The sequence below is a fragment of the Centropristis striata genome, chromosome 2, assembly GCF_030273125.1.
Source record: "Centropristis striata isolate RG_2023a ecotype Rhode Island chromosome 2, C.striata_1.0, whole genome shotgun sequence".
NCBI lineage: Eukaryota > Metazoa > Chordata > Actinopteri > Perciformes > Serranidae > Centropristis > Centropristis striata.
In genome coordinates this window covers 38,397,186-38,421,927 of record NC_081518.1, presented here as the reverse complement: position 1 = coordinate 38,421,927, position 24,742 = coordinate 38,397,186, and the positions used below count along the sequence as shown (strand labels likewise).

General features: G+C 40.2%; 1 protein-coding gene across 2 annotated transcripts in view; it reads left to right on the top strand.

Annotated features, from left to right (window-relative positions):
* The window catches only part of LOC131987320 (leucine-rich repeat-containing protein 49), a 35,080-nt gene extending 10,590 nt beyond the window's left edge, over positions 1-24,490 (top strand). For both annotated transcript variants that reach the window (XM_059352493.1, XM_059352492.1), the window contains 10 exons: positions 2,773-2,834; positions 5,038-5,185; positions 7,915-7,998; positions 9,346-9,521; positions 10,449-10,544; positions 16,420-16,654; positions 17,228-17,413; positions 18,572-18,681; positions 21,870-22,023; positions 23,677-24,490. In XM_059352493.1, coding sequence (XP_059208476.1) covers positions 2,773-2,834; positions 5,038-5,185; positions 7,915-7,998; positions 9,346-9,521; positions 10,449-10,544; positions 16,420-16,654; positions 17,228-17,413; positions 18,572-18,681; positions 21,870-22,023; positions 23,677-23,892 — 1,467 coding nt within the window. In that variant the 3' untranslated portion in view covers positions 23,893-24,490. The remainder of the gene's footprint in view (positions 1-2,772; positions 2,835-5,037; positions 5,186-7,914; positions 7,999-9,345; positions 9,522-10,448; positions 10,545-16,419; positions 16,655-17,227; positions 17,414-18,571; positions 18,682-21,869; positions 22,024-23,676) is intronic.
* The last annotated feature ends 252 nt before the right edge of the window (positions 24,491-24,742 follow it).

Below are 24,742 nucleotides of genomic sequence, written 5' to 3'. Positions count from 1 at the left end.
AAACAACACAACAATGAGCATTTAACACCATTTTTTTTAGTTTGTGTTAATGCACAGGATCTGCAATTCTAGCACACAGTACCTGGGGCCAGATGTGTGCCTGTTAAGCTCACACCTCAAGCCTGTGTTATTCAAAGAGCAACCACAAAACCCAACAACTAACAATCTTTAAAAACACCTTGGCATCCACGTGTACCTGTGTGTTTATTTGAAGAGCTTTCGTGCTCTTTTGTGGTGTGTTGTTGCATGCAACAAAGACAGTGGCGATGAGAGGTAGTTCTGTGTTTGTGGAGTAATGCCTCTGCCAGAGCTCAGTATAAAGTGTGAAAAATGAAGACACGCAAACTGTCAGTGAGAAGAGGGTGGAGTCGGGATAAAGAGGTGAAGACGCGGCCACATAAATACACACGCAGGCAACAGCAACACAGCTGTAACCAACCTCACTTCAGATCCTGTCAGCCGATTGGTTCTGATCAATCAGGTTTTTTTGTAAAAGAGACCACATTGGTGGGCGATTGTTATGCAGCACATCAGCTCAGTGATGACATCATTCTGTCTGAAAGAGGGCTGCTATATTTAGTCTCAGACAGCGTGCTGTGGCTGCTGCTTCACCAGCATTCATACAGGGACTGGCACAGACAGAGAAGCTGGGAGTGTGGTGGAGGGTCAGAGTAAGCTAGCACTGGATAGCATGACTTGCAGGTTTTTAAAAGAAGTAAAGAGAACATGCCTCTGTATTGCTGAGGTGCACTGCAAAGCATTACAAAAATCACTACACTTTCTTAGTTTCAATGTAAATAGTAACATATATTCAATATATTCAAAATGCTGTAAACATAAGAATCAAAATTGTCTCTCCATACATCAGAAACAATTGCAGATGGGGTTTTGTTTGACCACTAAGAAGCAATGATGTTTGCATACAGTTGACAAATTACATATTCAGCAAACACAGGACAATATAAACATCCCATGTTAGTTGTGTTCCAGGCTAAATGACAAATGTTGCCTTCAACCAAGGAGAATATACAAGTCGCTTTGGCTTTTCAGTTCTACCAATGTTGAGTCACTATACAGAACACACTGTCATATTGCAAAGAGACTTCAATGGTTCAGTTATGCACAAATATGGCTTTCCTTTTTGTTTTCTGATAATTTAGAGCACTGAGAGAAGACAGCAGTACAAAGAATGTACATTGTAAAAAAGTTTGGCTGCTTACCTTAGTAGCTCCCAGAGCAAGATGGTAAATATCCATCTGAGCTGCACCCACTGCAATTAACTTTAAACTTAATTCACAAGCTGTGAGTCATTGCACTTTAATAGTAGTGTCACTCACTGGTATAAATAAGCTGAGGAATGTGCATTATTATATATTGTCACTCTTATTGTGCTGTAAGCATCCCACAGCGTTACATTTTCAAAAGAATTATGATATACTATCACAACATAAGGAAGAACTTTATCAAAACCAAAGTTTTTTTAGATGCAAAATCATTTGGAGATTGAAACTAATGTTGAGAGCTTGATCATTTCATTATTTTAAAATTATAATTAATATTTTGAGATACTAAGTCATTATTTCAAGTTAAGTAGGTCATTGTTTTAAAATTAAATACCATTATGTTGAATACTTAGTAATTATTTCAAGAAAGTTTCTCATTATAGTTTTTAATCACCGACTAAGTTTTCATCCTGTTTTTTCTTTCACAAGCCGAATAGGGCTTCCATAATATCATAATAATAATAATGGAATAATGATGTGACACAGGTACACACAAAACACTTAGAAGCAGACTCTCTAGAGCTGCTCCTGATGTTACTTACTGTACTGTAGTAAGTTTCTGTTGGAATGGATGAAACAAGGATGAGTAACTGCGTACTATATTTATATGGTTGTGTGGACGGGGGTAGGAGGAATTTTCTAAATGACGAGACTCTCTGCTGCAGTGTTGTACTGTTCTCTGCAGAGGAGCTAGCATAGCCTGAATGCTAGGCTGATCTCTCATTTGAATGGATACTGGCAGCAGTTCTGGAGGAGGCTGCGAGGCGGTGGCTGCAATATGGGCGGACGCTGACGCAGCTCATTCAGACTGCTCCTGGGAGTGTCCTCTTTGCTTCCAGCATGTGCTACACAGTCCATCCACCCACACCCACTCACACAATCTGATTAGCTGAAGTCGTTATGATGGTGACATTGCCTACGTCCCTGTGTATCTTCCTCAGTTTGCCAGCTGGCCAGCTGCTGCTCCTTACCCCACCCCCTCACTAAATTCTGCATTGATTTAGATACTGAGCCTGCCTGATGAAGAAACAACCCCCATCCCAGTCAGAACAATTGACTTTATCCAGGTTATTGTTCTCGCGTGACGATGTACAGCAGCTGACTGAGTATGTGCGGCTGGATGTATATGTCTTCTCGTGGCATTTCGAGTTTACCTCCTGCAGCAGGGGATCTCTGCATTAGTGCAGCACACACTCCACTCTCTCTCCCCTCCCCCTTTCCTCCTCATGCTCTCTCTCTCTGTCTCTCCTGCCCCTCCTCTCCATGTGCAGACAAGGCAGCGTGCAGTGTGTGTGTGTGTGTGTGTGCATGCGCACAGGGTGGATGGGGATGCTGTATGCTGGAGCTGAGAACTGCAAGGTGACTGAGAGAATGGAGAGGGATACAGGGCTCTGACGACAGTGACGATGCAGTGCCCTCTTCCCGAGCACCTTCTCCTCTTCACATCCCTCCATCTCTCTCTCTTCCCTCTCCCTCTTTCTCTTTCTAGACTGAGGTGGACCGCCTGCCCTGCTTGCAGCGCTTCTTTCTCAGCTGCAACAACATCACCAGGTAAGAGCTTGTACCGCTTAACTCCCTCCTCCCCGCAGGGCAGGGACAGAGATGGTGGCTGGACAGTTCCACGTCCACTCCCTTGGCTCTGTAGCAGGGCCTGGCCAACCAGCAGACAGAATTCACACAAACACACACACATACACAGACAGGTCTGCTGTGGTGGGCAGTTTCTGGTGCAGAGAAAAAAAACTGCATGTGTTCCTTATTGTGAGTAATTAGGCTGCTGTTATTTAAGAAATGGGTGTGCCAGTTATTTAAAGTTATTCAAACAGCAGAGAATCAGGCTAAGAGAAGGTAGCTCACCACCATGGAAAATTAATGACAGATTTGAAGGTTGAGTGAATTCAAGAGCAGCATTGCTAGGTGAGAGTGTGTAGGATGAATGAGAGGTTTCTTTTGTTGCTTAGTGGAAATGCCAGCCTGCTTTACTCACTTTTTCCAGTATCTGTGGGTTTTTTCTTTGCTTCTCCCTCTCTGCTGAGCCCAGCAGTCAAGATGTCACAGAGTTAACTTGTTAAAGCAGCATAGCCCTCCCACTGAACAGGGTTCCTTTAAGGAGGGGTCTGCATGTGGGATTGAGGGAAGGACAGTGTTCATTAGCCTCGTTGACCATAGTCACCTTGTGCTGTGATAGATCTGACCTGACGTCTCGAGCCAGTGCTGCTGTTCTCGTGTCTCTATGATTCTGTATTTGACACACTAATACAGAGAGAGTCAGAGACAGAGAAATGGGCAACACATAATCAGTTTGTATTGTTAAAGTCCTTTGTTACATTATAGAGTGACAATGTCCTTTACATACAGTATGATAATTTCACTGATTTCCATAATATGAACAATTGTTTCCAAATGTTTTCCTTCTTCATATTGTTATTGCTATAATGACCTTTTCGAAAAGGCTTTTTAATTCAAACTACTCTTTTTGAATGGATGCTCACCATAGCCTAGTAGAAACCTGATGTGTGTACATTCTGAAACAGTTCAATGCTGATAGGAGAACAGTTGTGCTCTGTTGCTAGGTAGAGGGACAGAACACACTTATCTACTTGGTGCAGTCAGTTTCTGATGAGAGGATGTTTGAGCAAATGAAACCCATGAATTTTAGCAATTTTTAATTTTGTTATCATATTCATGCATTTTTTACTTTACCTGCCACTTTATAAATCCAAAGCAAGGCAGAACTAATATGCAGTTGTCAGGAAATATATGGGTAAAGGGATTGTAGTTTTAAACCACACCCACACAGCAATCACATATTTTCAATATTAATTTCTTATTGGATGTTTGATAGCATTCAGGGGCAGGTGCATGTAGACTTTTCAATAATCTAACTATTATTGAGCGGTTTTATCTTAGTAACAATACCCAGGAGGCCTTTGGTCACTGTGATTATGAATGCAACAATTATGCAAACTACATGAGATGCGGCCAACCCACACTGCAATCGCTCAAGTAGTCAACTAATATCGCTGTGAAAAACTACCCCTTCATTATCGCGAGTATATAATTGTCTTAATTATAAGTTATTATATGTGTTGAAACAAAGTATTGTACATGGTGAAATAATTACCAATAAAATGTTACGGGTTTCAGCACGTATTAATCAGATAATATTCTCAGATCTGCAGAAGAGAGGTAGCTGTGCCCACTGTGAGGTAGGAGAAAATATACTCTGATTTGTTCAAATATCTCAAATTAGTGCAGTTTCCTGACTACCCCAAATGAACCTCTGACACAGATCAGGCACAGTTCAGTGTAGTAGGTCCATAAGTGGTTTCAGGCAAATGATTCATCAAGGTTATTATCACAAATTAGCATAGATAGAATCTCAACTTCTCCGTACTTAGCATGGCTGTGGTTTTTCATGTCTCCCTTTGCCACAGGGTGATATCAACCATGTAGCAGATTTCTCTTTTTACATTGCCCCCTGAGTAATGTTAGGCTGCCTGCTAAATTACCAGTTTTTCATGTCTTGTTTTAGCCTGGCTCCATTCTGTCAGTACAAGCCTAGATTAAAGGTTCAAGAAACAAAACATAAAAGGGGGAAGCTGTTTTGTTTAGCAGTGGATGACTCAGGCTTCTCAAAATGTAGTTAGGTCACCAAGCCTTCAGAATACCTTGTTTCTGTATTGGAAGCATTTTTTTCCTTCATTTTTGTGTAGCTTTAACTCTATTTCAAAATATTTTTCTGTGTGTCTAGTTTTGATCAGCTAGCCTGCCTCGGAGAGTCACGCTCCCTTTCTGAGCTCACCCTGGATGGGAATCCTGTAGCCCTGGAGACATGGTACAAGCAGGCTGTCCTGCGCTGTGTGCTTCATCTGAGACAGCTGGACATGAAGCGCATCACAGTAAGACTCAACTTTTTAACTATGTGTGTAAAGGACAGAGGGTGTCGTACCATGTACAGTCTGTGAAGCCCTTTGAGGCAAATCTGTGATTTGTGATTTTGGGCTATATACATAAAATTGATTTGATTTGATACTGGAGGAAAAAACTGGCCACTGGCCAATAACTACTAATTATAGCTGTGGCTGTAATTTTTTATGTAGTTTGTAGTTCTTTTTCTGTATTTCTACACATTATTTCTGACATGACATTTTTATTATGCTTAAAGCTATAAAACCATCACAACTCATGGTTGTGCTGTCCCTTGTATCTACAAAAGCCTGCGTTGCATGTCATATTTGATCCGACAGTAATGTTTGGCTGATGGCCTGAGCTTTTATGTCACTGCCTGAGTACTGTACATTTTGATCCATCCATGAGTGTGACTCTACTTTATGATGATTTAACAGTTCAAAACAACCTTATGATGAACCCTCATAGGCAGTCTCCTATTCACTGTCAATGAGGCATCTCCAAGCTCCTGCACATCTTGATGAACCCGTTGTTTACTGACATTTGTGCAACATTCATCATGTTCTCGGTTGCGTTTACAGGCAAAAATGCATCTGTGGCTAAGCTGTGATTATAAGCTAAGCATTTACAAAACACATAATGTATATTTAGTTTAACAAAACAATTATTATCATCTCAAGCATAAACATGAAGTCATTGTATTTATATAACATGCCAGCAATGTGCTACAGTGAAATATCAGCATGCTTTTAGAAGCTGTCAAGCAGGGAGCACCCAGGTCTGAGCTTGCACTTTTAAGGAATCTGTAAGTACCACACACCTTGCCCTCAGAACATACTGCAGAAACTTTTTTTTTCAAGATCATAACTCCTATTTGAACAATCTTCATGTTTTTACTTGAATTTTAAGGTACATGTGGCCCTTAACAGGTTTAGCCAGTTTCATGATCTCCAGGTCCCATTAAGCCCGTCCAACAAACTACTGTGCCCTGTCAATCCTGAAAACAATGATGGTGTTTTGTTTCTAGAAAGTTTGCTTTTGGGAGAAGTTTTGATTTGACATCAAGCCTACCACAGGAGTTTCAATCTTTTCTAACTGTGTCATAATATTGCTGGGGGCAAACTTCGTTGTAGCCACTGAAGATCGAGATTTTCTCCACAAACCGATTTAACAAAACTTGCCCCCAGTGCACTATGCTGTCAGCAGTAGAAGTCAGATTGTCTGAGATAAAATCTATGCCTGACTTCTGGCAGATGGTTATTATATATGAATGAAATGAGTGTTATTACTGCGAGTGAGGTGCTACAGTAGTACTTTTAAGTTTTGGGCTGAATTACTAAATGCTGTTTTGATTTTTTCTTGAAGGGATATGTTTGGATTGTTTCAAAACAACAAACATACAGTACAGTGTAGCTATCCCTGACTGAAGACAATATCAGTTTGCTTTTAGTCATAATATTATATTGACTAATAAAACATGTAGTCCCACTGTGATTATAATATAACCTCCAAATACATGTAATGTGCCAAACACAGCTTTAATACTAATATATAGATACAGTAGATCTACACCACTGGTCAAAAGTTTTAGAACACCAACTTTTCCAGAATTTAATTTAAAATTATGCAGTTTAATGTCTCAGTCTACTCTGAAATTAACGCACATTTGCAACATTTAAAATTCTTTATTGAGCATGATAGTGTTTTGAAAATAAAAAAAAGATTCAAAATCACATTTTATGTTGAACTAAAGGACTAAAAAAAGACACAAAATGACACAAAAAAAGACACAAAATGACAAAAAAAGATATGAAAAGAATTCAAAAATGGACAAAATAGCCCAAGACTCCATAGAGTTAAGTTGTTAACCCATTTCTTGTTCCCTGATAAAAGGCCTACTTGCATTATTCTGAAATGTACATTATCTTTCAGTTTTGGTTAAGCTTGCTTTTTTTTATTTACCTCTGGCAGTTCACCACTAACCTTCGTACCCTTTCAAGCTGTTCATTTGACTTGAACTGCTTGAATTTCAATAAAAAATGGAAAAATAGTAGTGTATACATTTCAGAAAATAATTGAAATATGATCAAAATGTTTAATTTATTGTAAAACTAGAAATATTGTAGTTGAGTCAAACCTTAACAGCCAAATAATCAACCTAACAGATTAGGAGGCTGCCCAAACAATGACATTGTTATTGCTGAAAAATAGCATGCTTTTCAATCAATAAGATATTGACCAGTTTCACTGAATAGCTGATGTGGCACTTTGGTCCTTTTTTCTTCTTGCAAAATGAGTTTTATGTAGTGACATACAGGCCCTGCATCTTAATCTGTCTCCACTAGCTGACACCAGTGCCTGGGCTAGTGAGGCTATCGCTATCGATCAGACTGAAGCAACGTCTCTGCAAGCTCGTCACAGACAGCTGAATACCCCCTAGCTCTCAGCTGGCACACTCAGATTGTGTTGGCAGCATTGCATTCTGGGAGTTTTGGCTTTCCCCAACAGCTGGGCTCAGTTGATCCGAGACTGAAAATCAGACAGATAATCCTGTGATGTAGCCGGCTGGTGTCAGAATCTCTCCCATCCTCCACAGTGGTCCAGTTCTGCTGTGGAGAACAGCCTTCCTGGCGGCGTCTTTTGTGGTTCCCCTCTCTCCTGAATAATTTAAAACTCATGAATGGAGCGACACTCTGATTGCACAAGCTATCTTTTTCAGGACGAGGATCGGCGCATGGCTGGTGTACAGGCTCGAAAAGAGGAGGAGAAGAAGAAGGAGAGTCACAAGCAGACCATTCATAAGGTACTACTCCGATCTGATTTGCTACTGTTATCTTTGTACGCCTGGATTAAGAGTTTGAATATGTAGTAAATACACATGACAGCCTACATCTCAGAGAGTAGATTAACAATTGTGGTGACCCAGAGGTGCCCTTTGTCATACACTGAGTGTTGTATCATTAGTTATTCTTGGTAGGATGAAGAATAGTAGTTAGTTCACAGTATTTGATGTTAATTTATAAAAATACCATATGCTATATTTCTGATGAGATGTGTTTTACAGTGTTTGACGCAGCTGAATGTTACAGTGTTGAATCCATTGCATTTAACAGTATAAGCCAGCATCAGGCCATTATAAGTGGACGATAATTCAGACGATAATGACCTCTTTGGCCTCTTAATGGTACTTTTTATAAATCAAAAAATAATGGATGATAAAGCTCTGAAATATTTCAGTAATGCTCAGGATTTGTTAGGTTTTCACAATTTATTTCCCTCTTCGTATGAGTCTTTTAACAGGCCATTAAATACACTTTTTGGCTGCTGACATGGACTTGCAACTTTTTAAATATACTCACTTCAATACTACACAACAGAAGTACCCTCTGCAAACAATATTAGCATATAGAGGGGTACAGTCATCGCACTATAACTATGCCTGTAAATATTTCTTTAAAGGTCTAAGATGTTCTGTCTTACTCAGGCATCTGTTTTGCAGTAAACATGTTTGTGTAAGTATGCAAAAGTACATAAGGAAGGCGCTCCTGCTGTGTCTGTGCTGCAGTAGCGTCTTTTGCTGAGAGATGGTCTCTGTGTGGAGTGTGTCTCTGTAACCCAACTCCTGCTAATCCCTGGTGTTGAGAAAATGTTATATTGAATGCAGCAGCCAAGAGTTTGTAAGGCTAAAGGATTCCCTATGATTGATACTGACTCACCCCTGCATCGGGGAGTGGCACATTCCATAACTGAGCATATCGAAACTACAGCTTGGCCAGGAAAGAACAATTGAAAGGAGCATAAATCTTCTCTTTTGCAGGGTGGAGATGCCACTTTTACTGTCATTATTGCAGTTATAAATAGGACCAACACATAAATAGGACCGACACAAACATATACAATTTCAGATTGAACTTTAAGGAAGATTCTTATAGAAGTCTTGTAAATTTGCCTGTGATAGAGAGAGTGGTTACATTAGCCTAGTATATGCCCTCTGTTTTCTGAGCTCTCACTTGAAACCCTCTCTGTCCTCTGTGTGTGTGTGTTTGTGTGTGTGTGTGTGTGTGTGTGTGTGTGTGTGTGTGTGTGTGTGTGTGTGTGTGTGTGTGTGTGTGTGTGTGTGTGTGTGTGTGTGTGTGTTGCATTCATCAAGGAGAAGCGGCGTCTGGCGATCCGTAATGCAGCACAGCAGTGGGAGGGCGTCATTGCTTGCCTGGAGCTGCCACCAACAAATGGTGCTAAAGAAGAAGTCAGTCCAGAGAACAGCCCTGCCCACAGCCCAGCCCAGACCAATGGCCTTGCACAGGAACCTTCTCCAGATGAACCCAGGTAGACACCACATCAGCAGACAATCCACAGTGGCTGGTGTTATGTGTGACTGGTGCTTTTTGATGGAATCTCCAATCAGTTATCTGGCATTTGACAGTCTATGAAAGTCTAACTCTTTTTTTAAGAGTTGCTTAAACTTTATATAGCTCAGATGAGAACCTGAAAACATGAGGAATGAATGAACGTTGGGTTGAGATTCCAGGAGGTTTGAATTGATCTACGGTACTCATGGGTCTCCTCTCCTGACAGTTGGAGGAGTAATCTGATCTAGGACCTTGGCACTGATCCTGGGCATGGAATATCTGTTGAAAGGGAGCAGTTTTCAGATAAAAATTGAAGCACTTCAGAGCTGTTGGCAGACTCATCCCTCATGTTTTGCATTCTATGTTGTTTGTTTCATTTCTGTTTGTGTGTTTGTGTGTTGTCATGGATGGTTGTTCTTGTTTTGATAATAATATGAGACTGGCATTGGAAATGAGCTTTAGCTCTATTCACATGTACAGCATATCAGATACTGCTTCTGCAACTGTTAATGTCTCTCTCTACTTGTCCCTCATAAATTAAATACATTAAATTGGGGCATTGTGTCCATTTAAAACCAGTTCCATGTTGGCAAATATCTGGACAATACAGCAATGATTTCTAAATGGACAAAAAAAAACACATCAAGATGGAGCCTTTTAGTTTGATTGACAGCTGAGATGGAAGAAAATATTTTTTTCTGTTCAAGGATGCTAATCTTGATATTGTTGTCGTGTGTATAATGCTTTTCTTTCTAATCCTGTAATGTATATTTGTAATTAGAAAGCAGCAAGTCTAAAATATCTCCTTATGGGTGTGATTCAGCTGAAAAAATACCCTCTAATCTTAGCATCGCTTACCAGGCTTTCTTCTTGCTGAGTTTGTTTGTTTTGTTTGTTTTATCAGACGGGTAAGCCCTGGTTCAGGACCAGAGCGACCGTCAGGGGGAACGGAGAGCAGACTCCGCACCAACAGCCGTCCAAACAGCCCCCGAGATCCCAAGTAAGACAAAAATGCATGTGTGTTTCCTCCCACCCTGCCATATAAGTCTCCAGAAAGTCCAAAATAACCCTAACCCGCCTGGGTGTTTCAATACAAAGAAATGGCCTGAAGTCAAAAGAAGGGAAAATTTGTCTGTATTGACCAGTAACTGTACGAGATGCAACATGACTGCAGAAACTGAGGTTTTCTGTTGGAATCTATCATTGTTTACTCAGTTTTACCATACATCTATGTCGAAATTTGCTCGCATTGCAAAAATACCCTTTTGTTCTCTTGTGGTATCTAGCCAAGCAGAAAGTTCTGTTTTAAATTTACTTAGGTTTTGCCATTGTGACCCCTCTATTGTTTTACTACAATGGGACTTTCCTTCATAAATACAAACACACAAATATACAGACCGATGAATAAAGCTAACTCAAGAGAGGATGTCTCTGAGCTGTGAGTACACTCACAATGTATCTGCTTGAAAGAACGTCCATCCAGACTTTTGGTTGGCTGCTCCTGCCGCCCTGACCTCTTTCTCATTAATGTTTCCTATGCAGTGTTTCAAGCAGCTGCATTTTCCTTTTTTTACTCATGCGTTGGCAAAATAGTATAAAGGAAACATGAAGAGAGATCATCTCAGTGACACATTTGATCCCTGCAACAGCTGGTGGATCAAACCCATCCTTAAATATTCTGGAGCAACAAAGTGATCCCTTTACTTTGTTGCTATGGTGTGGGTCTTGGTTTGCTTCAGGGCTCTGCCTGCTCTCTGGAAAAATTAGTAGATGCATGTCCAAGATGTCTGAAGACAGTTGTCCTCCTCCACTGTTTATAACATGAAGCTGGAGCTGCTCCAAATCAATAGCCTGTTCCAGTTAAGTTTAATGTGTGCATGGGACTCTGATATACTCTCCTGCACACAGTGTTATCCAGGTCTGGATGAATTATGAGGGGGAGGGCTGGGATGGAAGTGGAGGCTGTGTCAATGACTATTATTACATGTTTCAAAGACGACTAAGACGGCTTTTTCTTCCTGAACCAGGATATGAAAATGAGCCCAAAGGCTATGGCTTTTCTTTACACTGTCTATTATAAGTTCAGTCATGTGGCTTAACAGGTTATGGTGACGAACAGGACTCACACAACTCAATCTGACAAACTCTTCTGAGATGGGAGTTGTGTCACTTTGTCTTGTATTAAATGTCAAAATAACAATGGCCTTTACAAACCTGTGCACTATCAGGAAGCAAAGCAAGATCTGCGACTAAAAGGTCAAAAGGTAAAATCCTCAAAATACCTGGGAATATGTACAGAAGCAGTAGCAGTAGGGAAATTTAGAGGTTGTTTCGTTCACCAGTGTGTGGGTTTATTGAAGAGTATTACTGTTGAAGTACTAGATATGCCTGAAAATTACATCATCCAACCCGATGGAGAGCATGAAGAGGCAAATGATGGATGAACTTGTCCCTGTTTTTTTAAGGCCCGTGAATTCACACTCTTGCCTCAGTAAATATCCAGAAATTTCAACAGTGAGAGCAGGTTTATTCTTTTGCACCCTGAAGAGACACTGTGGTTTGTTGCCGGTCATCCATAATCCTGCTACTCCAGAATCTCAACAGGTTTCTTGGTTTTCCATTTGGGTCAGGGGCTGGACCTGGCAATCCCACACATCTGGATCTGCTCAGTGACAGCCTAGGGAGCAGGGCACCCTCTTGGTGTGTGTGTGTGTGTGTGTGTTTGTGTGTGTGTGTGTGTGTGTGTGTGTGTGTGTTTCTTCCTGAATAAAAAACTAGGTACTGCCCTATCGTTCTTTATGGTCAAACCCGCTGCTGAGATCTATCATTTCAACTACAGACCATTAAGGACCACAGTTTCTTTGATTGAGTTCAGACAAGTCTGAACAATGTATTTGATTATTCATTTGGGCAGTGTGTAAGTATTCTGATATAATCTGCATATAACTAACCAGTCACATTTGACATAGTGACTTTTTTAGCTGTATTCAAACATCATATTTTGAGTTAAAACTGTTCACTACAAAATAAAACAACTTAATTGCCTAGAATGTCTTAAAATGTGATGACAAATGGAGAAAAAGATTATGATATGATGTCATCTCTGGTTTGCTTTAGCAAACTTAGTTTGGTGACAAATTACAATGAGATTGAAGTGAATGTTGACAGCAAATTTGACGTGATCGTCTCAATGTGTTCCTACATTAAGTTATGGGACAATAGCTTGTAACACTGCCAATGTGTGACTATGATACAGGCCCAAGTTTATTCCCGTGTGAACAATTTTGATTTATGGGACCTCAAATCCCCTGAAACATGGCAATAGGGGTACACGGCAGTAGAAAAGTTATTACTTTGAAAGGCAATAGTGGAGTGGGTCACCATGTGAGATGAAAAGGCCTTTGTACTATTCATACATCCATTTAATAAAAAGACCCTGAACAGGTGGCTTTGCAAGAACATACAAGAATTATCTTCACAATGGTGAGAAAGACGTTTTGTTGGCTACTCAAATGAAACCTTAAATCCCAAACCACCACACAGTGGAATCCCACTTTACAGTACCTAGTAAACCTAACCAATGCACTGCAACAGTAACTGCCACTTGAGCCATTTGTTTTCACTGTGAAATAATGAAATGTTCTTTTGAAATGACTGCTCAGAGAGTAATGGTTGAGACACATCACTACCACACAGTATTACAGAAATTGAAGACATGTGTATGTTACAAGCCATGTCTTTGGGGGGATTAAGTTGTTGAGAGATGACAGATGTCCTTTTACAAACTTGTGGAGGATTAAGTGAGATATCCATAATTGAATTAGATTCAGAGGCTAATAGGCCAGAGAAGGATCCATGTAACTGTGACAGACTCTTCATTTGGTCTTCCTCGTCTTGTTCACTTCTTCCTCTCAGCATCAGTTGCTGGGTTCATGTCACAAGGGAATCTGGGGCCACCTGGCTGCCTTTCAGCTCTGATTATAGGAGAACAATATGTTACACAGTGCAGAGTGTGTTGATGGCACACGTCCAGGTGCACAAAACTTCTCTCATTCTTTACGTGACATATATACATGTCAAGCTCCATGTCCTGCACTGCTCTCCAACTCCCCCTGATTTAATGCCTTTGGCAACCTTTCTTCTGGGAGGCGGGGCGTATCCTGATGATTAAACTGCTTTTTAGTGTCTGGCGCCTCCCCGTCTATCGCAGGCCAAGTCACTTGGATTTTCAATTCAAACATATCTCTATCCTCTACGAGGTTTTAATACTTTAAACACAGCACCTGCTTTCAGTCAATGCTCTTGTTATTGGAATGTTCATTTCATTATCTGTAAGAATGCATTTATCTTTTACGTTTATGTACTTATACCTGCTTTTGTAGCAGCAATTCACTATTTTTGAGGCCTTTTACATCTGTCAATGGCTATGTCAATTCTAGATGTTAGCACTGTCACAAAGAATCAGATTAAAAATTGACCTTGTGTGTTGTTCAAGGTGTTCTGTATTCTTCGTCTTTGGGGGAAATGCTTTCTAAGCCTCCAGGGGATTTTTTTAGTTGGGTTTTGCCAGTTGGCCACTGTGAAAGATTGACAGCAATGATGACTCTGCCAGGCCATATCCGCTTCTCCTAATATTACTATTGTACCCCCCCTCAAATTCTGTCATGATCATCCCTTGACATTTGAATAAGAATGGCTTTCACAAGGAGTGCTTGGAGGGTCACCTAAGGTATCATGTGGGGGTAATGTGTCTGGATACAAATATGATTAATGGGTGGGATAGTCCCTGTCAGTCACTTATTTGTTGTCCGTCCTTTTGTCTGCGTCGTTCTCGTACATGCGATATCTCAGGAATGCCTAAAGGGAATTTCTTAAAATATACCACAAAGCTCTATTTGGACTCGAGGAAGAACTGATTAAATGTTGTAAGTATGACAATATTTTACACTAATGTCTAATTGGAATAAATCGTGAAGTGATGCTATTTTATATCCAAAAGGTCAATGTCCTTTCATGTGAAATGCTGGGTGGAAAATTTTAGAATTTGCAGCTTCTTTGCAGCAACATCCAGAAGCATTGTCTGTTATCTGGGCACAACTTTGTGTTCTATCCTGTTTCTCTGGTGGTCGAGCAGCAACCTCATTGGTTTTGCTGATACGTATATGGCTTCAGGTGACTGTCATTGCTCCAATGTGGCAAAACTCTATCAGTCCTCTATACACTTCTGTAAAAAAATGATTAATTTACTAGAATCATACATGTCAATATAGTGCTTCCAACTTCAATTTTGCCAAAAGGTCTGCTCAATACCTTTTCTTAAAAGTCTATGTGAGTCTGGACATACATGGATGTGAAATGCAACTTGATGGGTTGGTCACGATACAAGGCTGTAGAATATAGTATAATAGTAGTTGGTCCAGGCTGTATTACACGATTAATCTGGTTGTTGTGTTTGCTGGCAAGTGTAATTTGTGGCCTTTTGTGTTAGGCCATAGCTCTCCCAAAGAGTGTTCAAAATGAACTGAACTAATTAAAACTGACTGAACTCGAAGGCATACTATGGCCTCAAAGAAGACTTTGATTTAGATACCTACAAGTGGACCACACGCACAGAAAGTTTCACAAATGCCTAACAGCCCTCGTCTAAACTGGTCCTGCAATTAGTCATGTCCTGAGGCTCTTGACCATTCACTTGTTTTTTACACAAGAATGAATCCATAAAAGACTAGTGGAATGCAACTATTACTGGTTTCGTGTCCTCACTTTTCAACACAGTTGAAACAGTTAACAGATTAAGCAAGAAAATGATAATATAATATAATAATGCAGAAAATAGATTAGGATACTAATCACTAGTAGCATCCCTTGTCCACAGCATATCATCATGATTATAAACTGTATGTAATTTGTAATTTGTTTACAACGAAAAGTAGTTCTCTATTTCCACCATTCCTCTCTTCTCCTGTCCTCCTGTTTATTTACTTGTACTTTTTATTTATTTGGCCGAGACTCCAATCTCCTGAACATATCTCTCATTTTATAGATCGTCTTCTATAATCCAGTTTAATTGTTAAATTGTCGGGTTCGCCAAATCTTTGATCTTAATCTTTTTGCTGTTCAGGTTTGAGAGCCTCCTCTGGGGTATCAGTCTTACTGTGCCTGCAACAAAGGTTGCCTTACTAAAGAAGCTTCAGTTACAATACAGCTTCATTTTGTCTCCTTGTGTATGTACTTCTCTGTCTACCATGTATCTGCTGTCCTTTCTTTTCTTTTCTTCTCTGTCCCTGACTCTCACTCTCTTCTCTCACACACTTCTCAAAAACACACTTTTTCAAAATCGGTCTCAACAAGAAATCTTGGATTAGAGTTCTGTAATCAAAGGATTAGTCTGTAGACCATGATGGCTTTCTGTTGCGGCAAGATTGGGAGGGTGTGAAATATGAATAGGGGTGATTAGTTTGTTGGTGGGCTGAACTCAAAATGATCAGTGTTGAGTAGCGTGCAGCCAGTAGCCATCTGATGCCCTGCTATGCTGAAAAGTCCCTTGAGTGTCAGCAGACCCAGAGGGCTGAGTGCACGGGCTCAGGCAGGGAGATTATGTCTCCTTGAGACTCGCCCAGATTCTCCACTCTCACGACTCTCTTATCAGGGAAGGGCATTTCAACAGGAGAATGGAAAGCAATTAGACAAGACAAATAGGACATTGACTGGGCCCCTGTGTGTTCTGTAGTGATGTTGCTTTTTCCTTCTTTTAGCACAGTGCCTTCTTTTTCAAAGCACTTTTGGCCCACAGATATCCTTTATGGCATCAAATTCCATGCAGTCAGCATATAAAGACTGGTGTTTAAGTGTGTTTTTGTGTGTATATTTTGCAGGCTTGTGGAGGCAGGGAGCGGCAGTGTTCAGAGCTTGTCCCTGTCTGACAGTCACCTGGCGGAGTTGGATGGAGACACCCTGCGTTTATTTGGACTTGGAGCCCTGGAGGCCTTGGAGAGGGGCTGGGGAGTTCAGACCGCTGGTGCTGTCACTGTAATAACCTTCCGCTACATCAACTTTGACGCCATTGTACCAACACTGCCGAGAATAAGAGTCAAGTTCCCCAATCTATCGGTGAGGGCACTATTCTCATACTATAATGACCTCTGGGAAAATGTTGACATAAAGAAGAAAATATAGAATACATATTTTTCATTTTGCCTTCAGTGGTTGTAGTAAATGCTGAGTGTCGTCTAACACCCAATCTCAGGACACATTGGCTGTCGATCTGTTGATGATTTAGCCTCTGGGGGCAATGGACAATATTTCTGCATATCTGCATTACGGATAAAAGATTTGCAAGTCAAGACTATTTCTTCCAAATGCCGTTTATTGTTTACTATAGGAGTTGCAACTCTCAGTTTTGTCGAAATGCTCAGAACAATTTAAAATGAGGAGTGTGAACCAGAGCTGAACCTGTTCAATGTTTGTGCAAAGGGGGTAAGAGAGAAAAAAAGAGAAAGGGAAATGCTGATGAAAGTTTTTAATTGTCTTAGAATTGAACCACAAACTTCACAAGGGTTTGCAAGTAAAGTTTTGCTAGTTAGCCTTCCATTGTCGTAGCTTAGACAGCTAAATAATGTTGAAACATATAGTAGCTATAAAGTAGCTGTACTTCTTTGAAACCAACTTGTTACTTTCCTACAGCACCTGATCTTCTTGGAAACCAACATCAGCCGTCTGCCCCAGCTGGCGGCACTGGCTCAGGTGAGGCGTCTGGACCAATTGACCATTCACCCGGGGGGCAACCCAGTGGTCAGTCTGGCTTTGTGGCGTTCCTTTGTCATCTACCGCCTCCACCACTTCAACCTGCAGAGGATCAACGGCCAGGAGGTGAGGGTTATTGATGCATTCGTCTGCTGTATAAAGGAAGTGTCTCCTACCCCCTTTATATCTTTGTAATCGGTTTCCTTGGGCATTAAATGTATTATTGATTAAGTTCAGTTGGATAGAGTGTGTTTAATATGCCACTTTATAAGCAAAACCTGAATCAGCAATTTGCCTGCCTAAAGGAATAGTTTGAGTATTTCACAACTACACCTGATTTTGTGATGGAGTTAGATAAGAATAATTATACCACTCTCTTGACTGTCTGATAAACTCAAGGCTTCTTCCAGCAGCTGGTTAGCTTAGCTTAAAGACTAGAAACAGTGGTAAATAGCTTGCCTGGCTCTGTCCAGCCCCTCTAAGGATCACTAATTAAACCCTTATATCTTGTTTGTTTAATCTGTGCATCCCTGCTAGGCTTAAATCATGGACTCACTGTACCTGATATAACACATTACAATACTGTACAATATTACAATATACTTTTGTGCTGGAACTGTAACTTTTGCCCCAAGGGTCAAACCCCGGGACCCAGGTGTGGGCAACCAGTCTAGATTGAACTGTACCTTGTGCTTGTGAAGTTTTGTGCCTTCGGGAAACTTCTGGCCCATGTTCACTTGGAGTAAGTGACATGGTGCTCAAGCCTGTGAAGTCTGACATGTCAAGCGGAAAACTTTCCCATTCTGTTTGGCAAAAAAATATAAATCCTCCCATTCAGATAAAAATCTCCTGTCCTCATTTTCATATATGTGCTTAGCTTTACATTTTCCTAAATCTGCCATGGCTATTCAGTCAATAGCCTAGCCTGGCAGACTTTCCAAAGAACTTCTGTGAGAGCCTAAATATTTTCATGTTTAGACAGCGAGCAGGCAATGTGCTTGACCCGCCCGAGAGTTCCATGTAAATCATATTTTTTGTGTGTTTTAAATGAGATGATTCAGCACAGATTAAAATACATTTTGAAATGTAAAAAATCAGTAAAAAAAAACAACAACAACAACAACAACACATGCATAGAAAAGATGAGAAGAAGAGCTGCAGGATTTCCACCCCTCATAATAACCCATGACAAAACTGTAAGTCTTTTGTAATTTTGTGTTTCCAGAGTTAAGCAGTCACATGAAGTTACCAGTCAAGATTTGTGTGTTTGTGTGTCTACCTTAGGTGACCATGAATGATGTGATTGCTGCAGAGCGTGTGTTTGGAACACTGGGTCATATAGCAGCCACCGAAACTCCACGTTGCCGGCTCCTCCTGCTTCTTGAGGAGTCCAGGTGAGAACCTGACCTCAGAGAATAAACCACTGCCTAACAAAAACTGTAGTTTAATGGCCGGTGTGTGCTGTGTATGTTGTTTGTTTAAATATGCCAAGAATGTGTGCATTTTTACATGCGTGTGTTACAGCTTGAGATTGCGTTTGCTACGGTACATGTATGTGCATGCCTTTGCATAGCGTTTTGCATTATATACATTTGCGTGTGTGCATGTTTGTGTCAGACAGCGAGACAGAGCCTGGCACCAACGGAGCCAGAGGAATTAGACTATGTGTCTCAGGGTAAGGGTGGGTACTTGGCACCTGGACACAAACATTCTTCTCTCTCACCAGCCAGAAGCTATTGAGGTCTGTCACTCTTAATGAAAACATCCTTGCAAATGCAAAAATCTGCTCAATCTGTCAAGCTCAAGAATCATTTTAAATAGTTGTTATCATCTGGTTGTTTATGGGCAGTCTTAATTGTGAAAGGTCAAAAGCAAAGTTGCACAACAGAATTACTGTTTCTCCAAATATTGGAAAATTGCCTGGTCAAATCATCTGATTACGTAAGAAATCAGTATTACATGCAGCACTCTAAATGACCTTTATTTTGATGATGTGATTAAGGAAATGAATTGCTCTGGTTGAGGTACTCTGTGACAGTAAGGAAAGAGTATGACAGTAAGGTTCATAACAAAAGACCTACTCCCCATTAATTGTTGCCCACAGTAATTAATTTCAGCTGTCCACATGTCCTCAGTTGCCCTTTCAGAATGGTGTTGAAAATGAACTGTAGGACAACTGGCTCTCAGCTGCATCTCATACTCCATTTACAGATAGTAATTATCACTGTTGATAGATAATACATAACAGCCCATGGCTGAAGATTATTTTCACATCCGCACTGAAATCTTAATCACTGCACGCAGAATGATTTCCCCTGTAGTCAAAATATCCATGTTACACTTAATGTGTTTAGATTTGTCCTCTTATCTATAAAAACATTCCTGTTGTAGACTGTGTGTCATATACTGTGTGTTTTCTGAATGAGATAACCAATATAACGCCTGCAGACAAACTGTTGTGTTGCACAGCGGATTGCGGATTTAACAGGAAACAATTTTGAGGTGTCATGGTTTTTCTGTTTTTGCAGATGAACTCTTCATATATGTTGCATGTAGCCCTTAGCTTAGGATTTTTTTAACTATTGTAAAATTGTGAATATGGCCAGGTAGATAATAATACACTGAACAAAAATATAAACGCCCCATGTCAAATTTTAGAGTTTTCATCAACATTAGGGTTACGCAATATATTAAGCGAATCAAAATTAATTTTTGTTAATGACTAATCTTCAGATCACCGTCCATTACATCTTGATATTGGCATCTGCAAAGGAGCGACAGTCCTTTGAACATGTTGAGGGTCTGGTTAAAGAAATTGAATATTCAATATCTTGTGAGTCCACCATTTGCATTTCTCAGAGCAACACATCTCCTTCGCATAGAGTTGATCAGGTTGTCTATCGTGGCCTGTGGAACGTTATTGCATTCTTCTGGTAGGGCCACCCGGAGCTGACGCACATTATCCAGAACTGGAACACGGTCGTGGACACGTCGATCCAGAACATCCCAAAGATGCTCTATGGGCGACATGTCCGGCAATACAAACTCTCAAACAGCCTATCGTCCGATAATTAACATTCAGCTGCTCTGGTGGACAACCATGCATCCAGCATGCCAATGGCACATTCCTGCATGATCTGAGACATCTGAGGCATGATGATTTATGACAAAATTTTACATTTTGGGGTGGCCTTTTATTGTCCTCAGTATAAGGAATTTCTGGGTACTGCTCATTCTGTCTGATCACTGACTGGAAATGCCACACCCATGTACTGAGAGAAGTCACTGCATCACTGAGCAAATGCTCTCTGACAGAGAGAAGGATTAAAATGTTACACAAATCAAGAGAAATAATTCTATTGTTCAAGTTAAAGTCAGCATATTTCCACTTAGAGTTGTTAACTCCATGTGGCATCAATATTTGACATTGGGCATTTATATTTTTATTCAGTATATTTGCTGTTGCACCTTTTATGCTAAGTATCTTGACTTTTTGCACAAAAACACATTCGTTGTATGTGCAAACCCACCTGACAATAAACAGTTTGTAATTCTGGGGGTATACAAAACTTGCTACTGGTGTGAAATGCATCCTTCAGATCCCAGGATGCTGCAGTTTGTGACTTTTCTGCTCTCAGTGGCTGTTTATGTGTAATGATGCACTGTGCACACAGTGGATTAAAATACCGAAAGCCTTTTATTAGTTTGGGACAACACTTTCATGTAATGGTTGTCAGGGTTGTTTGAGTTCAACCTCAGTTGACCCTTGACCTTGTGCCCTTGTTGAGAATTAGGAGAGAAACAACTATTTTATTGTGGAACCGAAGGCACCCACAATAATGCTTTATGCTATTGTTGCATGAAAACCTTATATCTTACAAAGACATACTGCTCAAGACCTTTAAATAGACTTTGTTGGCTGTGTTTGAAAAACTCAGTCAGCAATTAAAGTATCATGTTGACTTTTGAAAAAATGGAACTGAAATGAACACGTTTTTAATCACACATTAGATATTTGACACAAGAGCCAACTGACTGAGTTGGTATTTATTACAAGCTGATCATAACTGCAGTTCTCTCATTAATGTTCACACTCAATTACTCTCTATTAATAAACAGAATAGTTTGAAGGGTTCACAACACTTATTTTTTTATGATGCCAACATGAGTCACATGCACACACACAGTTCTGCCTTTCTAAAGCTTGTTTTACCTTCTTAGACAGTATTATGTGTGACTGACACACATGCACGCGCGCACACACACAATTTTCATACACATGTATCATTGAACCAAATGTGGAATTTTAGCCTCCAGCCTCCTCTGAAACACTATTTCAGCATCCTGGCACTGGCCTGTGGAACATGTTGGTGCAGTAGTGTAACACATCATCAAGCAGCAAAATTTGATTTACTTTACACCTCTTTCAATCTACTGCTTTTATACGTGTAAATGAGTGCAATTAAAACAATGACATTTATGGAAATGTATTCACATATACCAGTATTAACATTCAATGATGTGGCAGTTGTATTGGTGTATTGCTGTGTGTTGAACTCACTCTTGTCTCTTGACCCTGAAGGAAGCGTCAGTTGCAGTTCCTGTTGGAGGGCCGTGGCCGGCGGGCAGGACTGAGTCCAGAGGAGCTGCGAGACAATGGAAAGCTCCTGGGAGAAGGCCTGAGCAGAGCGCTGTTCAACTATCCAAGTAGAGACTGCAGTGCAGAGAGCCCTGAGGTCAGCATTGTCTTTTGTTTTTTGTTTGTTTTGCTCACCATATATTTTTCAACAATGGCCTATTTAAGTTTGAAAGACAAGGCAACAACTCTCGAAAGTTATTAAAAGCTACTTTCAGTCCCACTTCCATCCATTTGTAAGCTAACAGCCATCAAAGCTTTAGTGAAATATCTAACCAACATTATTCATGTATGTCATATGTCAGCCTGTACATCTCAGTTCAATCAATAGATATTGCTTGATCTTGCATTTATTTTTTCAGTTAATCTAGGGGAGTTTTCACAAAGAAGTAAGAAGCTAACAACATCAAATGGCAAAAGATTTTTTTTTCGATCTAGTGCATCATTACACTGGAATTAACACTCTCCATCCACTCTATATACTTGCTGTGCATGTCACAGTATTTATGTGGGCACCTGCAATCACAGATGTTTTGCTGTACGCAGTAGTTCAGCACATCTGATTTCACTTTCTATGGTATTGTGTTGTGGTTTAAAACCCAATGCTGTGCCCCAAGTCCAAAACATAACTCAATCTTCATTTCCACAACAGTAAATAAATAAGATTTGGGTAACAGCCCACTCAACCATAAAAAATGTTAATTTTATCAACAAACAATACCAAGAATTTAAATGAGCACAAAAACAGTCTACAGTCAATATATTTTGTAGCTCCCTTTCACAAAGAGGGTGTGGAGTGGTACATTTGAGGTTGTATTTGTGCAGATCAGGAGCTACAGAACAATACTGGTCCTCGTTTCGTCATTTATGACATTGTTTCTGCTTTTCTGCCTTCTGTTCAGATCACCTCTTTGACTTTAATACCCTGCGTCCACCAAGGAGTGGGTGCATATTTTTCTTCTGGAACAAATTTGAAACTATATCAAAGAACAACTTTTAATTAAATCAGTGGAGGTCGTGTTTCTGTCCAATTTTCATAAAACTTTGTGCTAAGGTGTATCAGAACCCATTACATTTTGGACTGGATCGCCTCAATTGTAACAATACTTTTTTCCATGAAGATGGCAAGTTAAGTTTATTCATGAAAAAGAGGGAGAGGAAATAACTTTGCACACAACATGCTGGAGGTGCTGGCCACAGCAAAATGAACATTTAATCAGAAAAACATTTTTTTCTGTTAAAATGTATTCATCAAAAGTAAAGCAGTTTAAGGGTATTAAGTTACTCCACATAACTTCGTGACAGGAATTAAAAAAAAATACACTTGACATTAAAACCATATTTGGGCTGTTGTTTATAAGCATTTTGGAAATGACATATTTGTGCCTCCTGTATCAATCATTTTGTCACATAACAGTATTTTTGATGCTGTTTCTTATTAAGAATTAATATCCTGCGTCAGCAAATGTATTAAACATGTAGATGTGATAGCTTAATTAGGGACCGAGCACCGAGGTGCGAGGACCCTATTGTAATTTGTCCGTTTATTATTATTCATACCAAAAGAAAATTGCCTTTTCGGGGGCTTTATCATATTCAAAAACTTTTTTGAATTTACGTCAATCTCCCAGTAAATTTACTTATTATTCTAGTTTTAAATTATAATACATCTTATTAGGGCCACTACATCATACCTTTATATATTTATAAGAACTGAATCAACATGCCTGATATTCTCTTGTTTTCCTCACAGGAGGGCACTGTGGAGTCATCGGAGCGTGCTACCATGATAGAGCAGTACCTCCAGGAGTTGGTCCAAAGGGCTTCAGACACCAATCTGAAGGGCGAGGCTCTACACAAGCTCTGGCCCTCCATGTTTGCGGAGATGGTGAGGGACTGTGTGTTGGACATGAGGGACCGAGCGGCCTTCCGCCAAGCCAGCCTTGCAAAGCTCTCTGAGCCCAAGTGAAGAGGACCAAAGGTTCACTCTAAGAACACACACACATGCACACATATGGACATAGCTTTCCCAGGCGCCTGCAGGGCTTCATCTCAAACTCCATTTATAATGCATCATCACTCAGTGACTTAACACTGACTATCAGTTATTATAATTGTTGGAAACTGAAAGGTGTATTTCCCAAGTGTTTGGGAAGCTCTTTAAGATGGATGTAGACTGTTTTAAAGAAATTATCATGACACAGGCGTCTTGATTGAATGTAGATTCTCACTGTTTGATTCTTCAATGCTTGGAGCTGTAACATACTTAAAGAAAGTTGAAGGGACGTATTGACTCACAGTGCATTGTGGTCCCTACGGAGCATCCTCTGCACTTTAAAAGCTTTTTGAATGACCCCTCTTCACCATTTGTCATCAGCTGAAAATGACCGGTGTCTCTTTTGTCGAGACTAGAATGATTTTTCTGTGTCTTAAATAATGTTTCATGCATCGCTCTCTCACTTTCTCCTGCCTGACATAAAAGGAAGGGCACAAACAAGGACAAAGACTTTTCTTTGTTTACACCTGATTTTCTGTATTGTACTTAGTATTAAAAGATTCTGTATTAACACTCAGTTTGTCTACATGGTTTGCATGATGGTTCTTCCTGCATGTCATGTCTTTGTTTAATAAGACATCAAATGGGTGCAGATCTGTTGTTTTGTTTGGTGCAAGTGTTCCACTGTCCGTATAACATGAGTCAGCTTTTAATTAGTCTTGCATAGCCAGACCTATCAACACAGTGCTGTGCCAGCGCTGCAGAATGGTCTGGCTGCACCCACTATGGTGCTATCGGGGAAAAACGCTCCAGCTTTTTTATA